This window comes from Elephantulus edwardii, unplaced genomic scaffold (genome assembly GCF_000299155.1).
Source record: "Elephantulus edwardii isolate Elephantulus edwardi_28Jun2011 unplaced genomic scaffold, EleEdw1.0 scaffold00049, whole genome shotgun sequence".
Classification (NCBI taxonomy): domain Eukaryota; kingdom Metazoa; phylum Chordata; class Mammalia; order Macroscelidea; family Macroscelididae; genus Elephantulus; species Elephantulus edwardii.
This window is the reverse complement of record NW_006399799.1, coordinates 221,559-231,938: the sequence shown is the minus strand read 5'-3', so window position 1 is coordinate 231,938 and position 10,380 is coordinate 221,559. Positions and strand designations below refer to the sequence as shown.

General features: G+C 43.0%; 1 protein-coding gene across 1 annotated transcript in view; it reads left to right on the top strand.

Moving 5' to 3' along the window:
• Window positions 1-10,227: 10,227 nt before the first annotated feature.
• Window positions 10,228-10,380, top strand: part of RNF19B (ring finger protein 19B) — a 27,295-nt gene continuing 27,142 nt past the window's right edge. The window contains exon 1 of the mRNA XM_006886571.1: window positions 10,228-10,374. Coding sequence (XP_006886633.1) covers window positions 10,228-10,374 — 147 coding nt within the window. The remainder of the gene's footprint in view (window positions 10,375-10,380) is intronic.

The following is a 10,380-nucleotide window of genomic DNA, read 5'->3' as shown; positions in this document are numbered from 1 at the left end:
GTCCAGTTGTGAGGATTTTTTTTTCTTGATGTTGAGATGTAATCCATACTGAAGGTTATAGTCTGGTCTTCTTCAACAAATGATTCAGGTCCTCTTCACTTTCAGCAAGCAAAGCTGTGTCATCGGCTTGAAAGATGAATATTATAGATTATTGATAGGTCTTTCTCCAATATTGATGTCACATTTTTCATCTAGTCCAGTTTATATAATTATCTGCTCAGTATACATACTGAATAGGTATAGTGAAAGAATATAACTCTAACACATACTTTTCCTGTGTTTAAACCATGTAGCATCCTCTCCTTGTTTGGACAACTGCTTCTCTAAGTAGAGAAGACCTGTCACATTAGGAAGGGCAAAACAGGCAGAGGAACCACAAAGTGTAAAGCAGCAAGGATGGACACTGCTGGGCATGTTGTTGCTAAGTGCTGTCGAGTCGCAGGCGACTCATAACGACCCTATGAAGGAGAGTCCTCGATGCTTGGATGCCTTTCTTCCTCTCTCCAGGTTCATAGGGTTTCCGGAGGCAAGCTATTATGGAAGTGGATGCCACTCCTCCTTCCAAGCTTGTTTTCATCGGGGAGCTAGCCAACCATTAACACATTTGACACATCAGTGTCACAGTGTTCAGCCTCACAGCAAACACAAGTGACCGCTGTACCCGCTGTACGGCAACTTGTACACCAGAGCTATACGACCTAGAGGTATCTCTGAACAAAAGCAATGAAAAACAGGCCCGAGGGCCACAGATTAAAAGTCACCCACCTTTGGCTTGGTAGCATCGCTTTCTGTCCACTGGGCCACTGCTGGGCATACTGAGGTAATATTAAATAGTCTAGTTGCCTTAAGCCCAAGATGCATGGCAGGAGATGAAACTGACAGCAAGAATTATAGAAGGTTTTTGAGTAGAGGATACATGATACAGGGGTTTTGAAAAAGAAACCAGTTGAAGAACAGGAGCATGAACAAGGCTCTGTGCAGAGCTGTAAGAAAAGAAGATGGGAGTTTCATAGGCCATCTTCATTGTAGGTATGTCTCTCTTTTATTAAAAATTACCCCACTACCCAAGAGAATCAAGGCTGAGTTCTTTAGTCTGATACTCAAGGTTCCTGGTGACCTAGTCCCAAACTATGTTGAGCATTTAATGTTTCAGCTGCCCTGTTTAACTTCTCTTTTCTTAAGAAATAATAGCTCCTTCTGTGGCTCTTCCCCCTGGTACAACTGTATCACCCGGGATGGGGACTATCAGTCATGACATTCCATCTCTCGTGACCAAGTTCGGAGTGACCACATCACTAAAGCCGGCCAATCAAAATCGTGCAAATTTTTGAGGATCTGGAGACAATTCTTCCTTTCTCTGTTGAAGCAGTGGCTGTGTAGTGTGTTATATGTTAAACGGCTATCCAAAAGGTCAGTGGTTTGATTCCAATAGCTGCTCCACAGAAGAAAGATCATTAATCTCCTCCTATAAAGATTTAGAGCCTCAGAAATCCAATTGAGGGTTACTATAAGTCAGAATCTCACAGCTATTAAAATCCACTATAATAAAACCAGGAGAGGACAAAAATCAATGAATGAGACCTTCTAAAAAGTAAGTCCCTGTGTACATCAAAAACTTTTCCCAAAAGGGTAAAAAGAAAACCTACAGAGTGGGGGGGGAAAACATTTGGCAATGACATTTCAGACAAGGATCTCATAATGGAAAAATTACAGAATACAACAGGGTCTCCACAAGGAAAAAAAAAGGCTGATAGCCCAATCACAAAATGGGGAAAAGATATGAAAAGACTTTTCACAAAGGAAGACATTCAGATGGACAACAGACACAGAAAGAAATTTTTAAAATCACTGGTAATCAGAGAGATGCAAATCAAAACCACAATGAGATACTATCTCACCCCAGTAGTAGTAGCAAAATTTAACAGCAAGCAAGCCATAAACGTTGGAGAGGATGATGAAAGACTAGAATTCTAATACACTGCTGGTGGGACTGTAAAATGGTATACACATTCTGGAAGGCAGCTTGACATTTCCTCAAAAAGCTAAACACAGAAATCCTACAGCTCTGCTAGGAATATAAACCAAGAGAACACCTATGTTGATGGCAGCATTATTCAAAGTAGCAAGAATATGGAAACAGTACAAATATTCATCAACAAATAGATAGATTGAGAAATTGTGGTATATTCACACAATGGGATACTAAGCAGCACTATATTTTAAATAATAGTATTTTAAAGGGCATTTAGTCACCAGTTTGGGGCTGGAATCCAATTTGGAGAGATGTGTGGAACAGCTGGATTCTACAAAGGTGTGTTTTCTGGTTTTGGTTGAGGCTTGGGTGTAGAATGTTGGCTCACAATTGGGTGTCTGGTTTTAATTGTTTTGGGTCAAACATTCTTTCAAATGGCATAGCTCTGGTTTGTCCATTTGCTGTATTTAACTTGTTGTTGCTGTGATGCTAACCACTGTGACACTGATGTGTCAAATGTGATAATGGTTACCCATGGTGGACTGTGTTTGGTGGAGCTCTCAGATTAAAACAGGCTTGGAAGCAGGAGTGGCATCCACTTCCTATATAACTTGCCTCAGGAAACTCTATGAACTTAGAGAAACAATAAAAGTTATACAAGTGTTCAGGTCTCTCATTCATCAGGTCACTATCAGTCATCTACGACTCGATGGCACTTAACAAGAACAAAAAATAATAATTTTGTAAAATATTATATAGCATTATGCTAAGAAAACTAACTCAGTCTTATAAGGACAAATACAGCATAGGACCATTATTGTAAAAATATAAGGTTAACTACTAAGATGTATATAAATGTCCAAAAGCAGAAGAGGAAAGGAAATATGGAGTGGGAAAAGGGAAGGGATGAAAATCACTAGGATAGCAGAGTTTGGCAGATTGGGGGATGGTGAAGGAGTAGGAAAGATTAGATGGGGACTCGAAAAGAGCATAATAATAGGCATAGGTCAATGGTAATTCATTATATAAAATCCAAAGTATATGAATGATTGTATTAAACACAATGTACATGAAAGATTATATAAAACACAATATATATGAGTTAAATAAAATGTAAATGAATTATTGTACTAAAACCAATTTTTTAAAAAAGAAAAATTCCCTGAGTTGGAATCAACTAGACAGCCGTGGGTTTGGTTTTGGGTTTGGTGAAGCAGCTAGGAGGCCGGAAATTTCTTTTGGCCACAGTTTCAGCTTAAAGAGGAAAATTATCGGGGTGGGGGGGGGGAGCAGGGAATGTAATATGTAGAGAACAAAGATGGACAATGGTGTGTGAGAGCCAGATGGCATCTGGTTCCCTGGCTCCAGTTGGTCCTTGGCCCCAGCTTGCCCTAATGCTTTTTCAAAAAGTTGTCTGAGCCTCAAATCATCCTTTTGGCCTAGGCTAGATGAGAAATGATTAAACTTGTTAACAGTTTCATTTTACCTGTAATCACTTGTTATGCATCAGAGAGTTGGGCAATGACTAGGGAGGATAGAAGGAGAATTGACGCCTTTGAGCTGTGGTGCTGGAGAAGAGTATTGAATGTACCATGGACTGCCAAGAAAACAAACAGATTCATCGTAGAGAGGATTAAACCAGGCTGCTCCTTGGAGGCAAGGATTCTGGGGCTTCGTCTGACATACTTTGGACATCTTGTAAGGAGAGACAGGTCTTTAGAGAGGGACATCATGCTGGGTAGAGTGGAGGGACAGCGCAGGAGGGGAAGACCCTTTATGAGGTGGATTGATTCAGTGACTGGGGTACTCGGGCTGGGTTTGTCAGAGGCAATGAGATTGGCACAGGATAGAGCACGGTTTAGGGCTGTTGTACATAGGGTCGCTATGAGTTGCAAATGACTCGACGGCACATAACAACAACAATAATCCACACCCTTCTCATGGTAATAGCAGTCAAGAAATCAAAAGACATGTTGCATTGGGAAAATAAGAACCTCTCCAAAATGCTAAAGATGATCCTATATTGGTAAGGTACAGCTGATGCAAGCCATGGTATTTTTTATTGTTTCCTATATGTCTGAAAGTTGGACACTGTATAAGGATGACAGAGGTCAACTGTGGTGTTGGAGAAGAGTACTGAATTTTCCATTGTTTTTGTTGAGTACTGTCAAGTCAGAACTGACTCATAGCTGACCCTCCAGTAGATTTTCAGAGGCAGTCGATTGTAAGGGAGGAGGTGGTCCATCCTGTCGTGGTGCAGTTGGTGGAGTCAAAGCGCTTTCCTGTGATGGCAGCACAGCTTCTTACCACTATCCACCAGAGCTCCCTGAATATCCAATGGACTGCCAAAAGGACAAGTAAATCTGTCTTGGAGAAAGTGCAGCCAAGATGCTCCTCTGAGGCAAAGATGGTGAAATTTTGTCGTAGATACTTTAGGAGGAACGAATCCTTGGAAAAAGACATCATGTTGGTAAAGGTGGAGGGTAGGAATCAAAGAGAGGGAGACTCTCAACAAGACAGATTGACACAATGACTGTAGCAATGAGCTTGAGCATATGAGAGACAGAGACTGAGGAAGGCAAAGTTCAGATCTGTCATTGATAGGTCACTAATTGTCAGTATTGCAACTTTGTTACAGTTTGTATTGGATTTGTATCTAACAGAATAGTAACACAGAACTTATCCATTCCCACTGCTCTCTACCACCTGATACTGTCAGCTCGGGTGGCCTAGTGGATATGGAGTTGTGCTGCGAACTCAAAGGCAAGCAGTTCAAATCCACCAGCTGCTTGCTTCAAGAGAAAAAGATGGGCAATCCCTTCTTGTATGATTTGTTCCATTGAGTCGAAAGTATCTCAGCAATCCTATGAATAGATGTGAATTCTGTCCTATCCCATGCCATCCTTATCCTCAACACATTTGAGTCTACTGCTGCAGACACTGTATCAATCCATCTCGTTAAAGGCCTTCCTTTCTTTCACTGACCCTCCACCTTTCCAAGCATTATGTCCCTCTCCATGGAACAGCCTCTCCTAAAAATATGTCCAAAATAATGTGAGACAAAGTTCACCATCTTTGCCTCCAATTAACATTCTGGTTGCACTTTCTCCATGACATATTTGTTCATTCTTTTGACAATCCATGGGATCTTCAGTATTCTTCTCCAAAATCACAACTCACATACATCAATTCTTCTCCTGTCATCGTTATTCATTGTTCAGCTCTTAGACGCATAGCAGGCGAATGGAATGACTGTGGCTTGAATCAGGTGCACCTTAGTCTTTAAACTGACATCACTGTTCTTCATGACTTTGGAAACTTGCTGGAGGGCAAGCTAGGAGTCAGTTCTGACCTAAAGCACAGAATAACAACATTATAATTTCAAATACTCTCTACTCCTGGCACACCGTGCTACTTACACTTTTTCAAGCTCTACTGAGTTTGTGTGACTCTTTTGCCTTTCATCTAGGGACCTTGAGTTTGGAATGGGCTTTTTGCTTTTTACAAACTTGTAAATTAATGGTCATCCTTCCTGAACCAGCTCACGTGAATCTTCCTATGTGAAGGCATCCTTGACCACCCTGAGCAGCACTTGCCATGCCTTCCTTTGACCCCTCCTAGCTTCCTGTCCATGGGCTTCATCACTCAGTATCCTAGTGACCTGCTTTCTTTCTGTTAACCAGGGCTTTTTTTAATCTCCATCACTCTAGACGTTGACAAAAGTCCATTCACAAAACAAGTATAATGAAAGTTTACTGAATGAATGAGAATCCTCCTCTCCTTCACACTATTTCATTCAGTCATTGTCAGTTTCTACCAGGATAGCCAGAGAACAAGAAGTGGGAGAAACTGCTTGATTCTTTTATTCTACGGTGATCAATTCGGGGGAGAAGGAAACTTAGAAAAACTGAGGTCAGTGCAAAGTAGAATGACAATTATGAAAGGGCTGTTTTCTGCAGAGCACCAATTGTGACAGCTTTGAGCTGAGGTGGAATTTGTTTGCGAACCAGTGCCAGAACAAATGTTTAGTGTGCTAAGATTTTCAGAAAGCAAAAATTCTGAGAGCTGTTTCTTTCAGCTGCATAGGGATAAGCATCAGAAATGCATCTGGATCTGGATCTGCCTGGAATGAGGAGTCTCCATTTCTTTTCACATAATCTGGTCCAAGAAGAATGCAGCCCTCTATTTGACCCCTGTACCTATGCAAAGGCTTTTGACTGTGTGGATCACAACAAACTGTGGCTAACTCTGAGAAGAATGGGAATCCCAGAACACTTGAGTGTGTTTATGTGAAACCTATACTTGAACCAGGAGGCATTTGTCAGACAGAGCAAGGAGACACTGCATGGTTCAAAATCGGGAAGTGTATGCACCAGAGATGTATTCTATCTTCATACCTTTTCACTCTGTATGCAGAACAGATCATCTGGGAGGCTGGGCTGTATGAGGAGGAATGTGGCATCAAGATTGAGGAAGATTCATCAACAATGTGCATTATGCAGATGACACAACTCTGCTTACTGAAACTGAGGAGGCCCTGAAGCACTTGCTGCAGAAGGTCAAGGACTGCAGCCTTCAATATAGATTAAAGCTCAATATCAAGAAAACAAAGATTCTCACCACTGGGCCAACTGACAGCATCATAATGGATGGTGAAGAGATTGAGATTGTTAACAGTTTAAGTTTGCTTGGCTCCACAATCAATACTCTTGGTACCAGCAGCCAGGAACTTAAGAGATGAATTGCATTGGGAAAGTCAGCTGTGAGGGACCTCTCCAGAGTAATGAAGAGCAATGACGTCAGGCTGGAGACTAAGGTGCACCTGATCCAGGCCATAGTCTTCACAATTATGTGCTATGCATCAGAGAGCTGGACAACGACTAGGGATGACAGAAAGAGAATTGATGTCTTCAAGCTGTGGTGCTGGAGAAGAGTGTTGACTATACCATGGACTGCTAGGAGAGCAAACAGATTTGTCCTGGAGAGGTTGAAACTGGGCTACTCCTTGGAGGCAAGGATTCTGAAGCTTCATCTGACATACTTTGGGCATGGTGCAAAGAGGGGCAAGTCCTTGGAAAGGGACATCATATTTGGGAGAGTAGAGGGACAGCACAAGAGAGGAAGACCCTCAATGAGATGGATCGATCGATTCAGTGATTGGAGTAATGGGAGTAGGTGTGTCGGAGACAGTGAGGCTGGCACAGGATAGAGCAGGGTTTAGAGCTCTTATATATAGGGTCGCTATGAGTTGCAAGTGATTCGATGGCACATAACAACAACAAACAACACCCACCACAGGCACTCATCTCTAAAGGAGCTCTGCAACTGATCAAAATATTGAGCCCTGGGAATAGAGCCGAAGATGACTACTGTATAGGGAACTGGGGCAGAGACAATGTTGTTGTTGTTGATTGCCTTCATGTTGAGCATGACTCATGAACAAAAGGCCTGAAGCCTTTCTATAACTATTAACATTTGTCAAAGTTCATAGTTTCTGCAGGCATGTTGTTTAGGAAGTGGATGCCACTCCTGCTTCCAAGGCAGAGACAATATTGATTGCCAAATAGTCCATGGTTTCTCTCTACATTATTCAGCCTCCCTTGCAGTTAGATTGGGCCATGTGACATATTCTGGCTATGGTCTGTAATCAGAAGTAATGTGTGTCATTTCCACGCTGAAGTGTTTAATTTCTGGCACACAACTCTTTGGCTCTCATTCTCCCATTGAAACAATCCTAGGAGACTTATATCAATAAGTCAAAGTCCACGTTCTTTATAAACTTTCATTAAAAACTCAATTAAAAAAAAAGAGTTCTAGACGGACAAGTGACCTGAATCTTTAAGTTAACAGATAGAATAGAGGAGAGCTGCCCAGAAGAGTGCCTGGACCCTTAGCAGACTTTGTATGAGTGGGAAAAATATATCATTGTTGTACTAAATCACTAAGAAGTTTGAGCTCTTTGTTACCATAAAGAACCTAGCCTATTCTAACCAGTCTATGTACATTGTTTTAGTTATGCACAAACTGCCTTTCTACTTGAGGATGAGTCCTTCCTCCCCTCATAAAACTCTTGGACATTGACAAATTTAGTGGTCACTCCTCTGTTTTTATCTTTCTTGATTTCTCAGTAGCATTTGTCATAATTGACCACTCCTTTCTAGAAACATTTTATCTTGGCATCTGTGATATCATGTTTGCTTAGTTTTTCTCTAACACCTTTAGCCCCTGCTTCTTACTTTCTCTGCTGGTTTTTCTTTCACAGTTTCATCTGTAAATTTTAAAATTCCCTCCATCTTAGTCCTATAGACCTTTCCCCACAGTTTTAAGTGCTATTCATGAAGAAGACAGGTATGGAAGCCACACTGTGCCCATCCAAAGTATGATATTTCCTAGAGTCCCATAAATCAAAGTATGGCCATGTGACTATGTTTTGTTCAATGGGATGGAAACAAAAATGGGGGAAACCTTCAAGGAAGTTGCCTTAGAAGGCAGAAGACTTTCTTCTCATCTTCCTTATTTCCAGAATGTGGTCAATACTGAAGTGATTTTATGATTATAAACCAAATGCTGAGGATAGTTGAGCACCCATGGCAAATTTTTATGGGAAGAGAAATTTCTATCATCATAAGTCTTTTTCCCCTATTTTCTTTTAAGTGTGTCTAATCCTGTCTGACTCATTCCCATTACTGATAAAACCATTTTCTTGTTTCCCATTGTTGCTGTTGTGTACTGTCCAGTCGAGACTGACCCATAGCTGACCCTCTGGTGGGTTTTACTCTTACGGAAGGAGATTGCCCATCCTTCTCCTATGGAGCAGCTAGAGGAATTAGAACCACTGACTTTTGGATTGCAGCACAGCTTCTTGTCAGTAGGCCAGCAGATTAATCCAGATTCATCCCTAGTCAGTTAAGGGGGGAAATGGAAGAAAAAAATGGCACTTCTAAAGTGTTAAGGAAGAGAGATAGTAGGGGATAAAATGGAAGGTGGGACTAGAAATAAAGTCTAACATAAATAAATAAAGAAATAAAGTCTAAAGAAAGAAAGAATAAATAAATAAAGTCTAACATACATACATACATAAATAAATAAAACAAACATTAAAGTCTAGATAAGGAGTTTGTATATTATTCCCTAAATGCCTTTAGGATAGAGACTGTAACCTAGTTTGTAGATGCCAGATGAATTAATATATTCTGCATGAATATACTCTATTAGTTAACACTGTTTGCTTAATAAAAGAAACCTTGGCTGGTAGACGAATTGCACTGGGGAAATCTGCTGTCGGAGTGCTGAAAAGCAACGATGTCAGTCTAGAGACTAAGGTGCGACTGATCCAGGTGAGCTTGCTATGCATCAAAGAGCTGGACAATGACCAAGGATGACAGAAGACGAATTGATGCCTTTGAGTTATGATGCTGAAGAGTCTTGAACATACCATAGACTGCCAAGACAACAAATTGATCTTTTTTGGAGAGGGTGAAACCAAGTTTCTCTTTGGAGAATAGGATTTCTGTCTCAGTCCTTTGGACACGTGCCCAGGAGAGATAAGGACTTCATGATTGGAAGAGTGGAGGGACAGCGCAGGAGAGGAAGACCCCGGATGAGATGGATGGACACAGTAAGTGGAGCACTGGGGGAATGTGCGTCTTTATCAGTGAGATGAGCTAAGGGCAGGGCAGAGTTCAGAGCTGTTATATACAGAGCCGCTATGAGCTGCAGGCAACTCGAAGGCATTAACACCACCAGTTGAGCATCACCATCTGATTAACCCTTGTCTTTGTTCAGATGAAGTTAGTGAGGCATCATTTTCTGGAAGCGGCCATCCGCCTATTTCTCAAGAAGAGTGAACAGACAACTCCACCTCAGGCATGCCCTGAGCGAGGGAGATGGAATTGCTGGAGGCGAGCCAGGCGTGGGTCCAGGCCCTCCCAGCGCCTTTACAAGATGGCCGCCCAGCCACCACCTGACCGGGAGGAGGCGGCGCTCCGTCCTGCTAGCCCTGCCCCACCCGCTCGGCCCCGCCCTGCGCCCCTCTGGCCTCGGCGGCGCGGGTTATGAGGTGTCTCGCGGAGCGCCTGCGCAGTGGGCAGCGGCACGCGGGGCGGAGGCTTTATAACCACTTCGTCGCCGTTGCTCGGATCCTATCTCTGGGAGGGCGGCCGAGGCGGCGGCTGCTGGGACGCCGTCTGAGGGGGCAGTAGAGGCGGGCGCTGTGGCGGCGCTGGGCGCCCCTCGCCCTTCGACATCTAAGGACCATGGGCTCCGAGAAGGACTCCGAGTCTCCGCGGTCTACATCCCTACACGCGGCCGCGCCCGACCCCAAGTGCCGCAGCGGCGGCCGGCGCCGGCGCCTCACCTTCCACAGCGTCTTCTCCGCCTCGGCCCGCGGTCGCCGCTCCAGGGCCAAG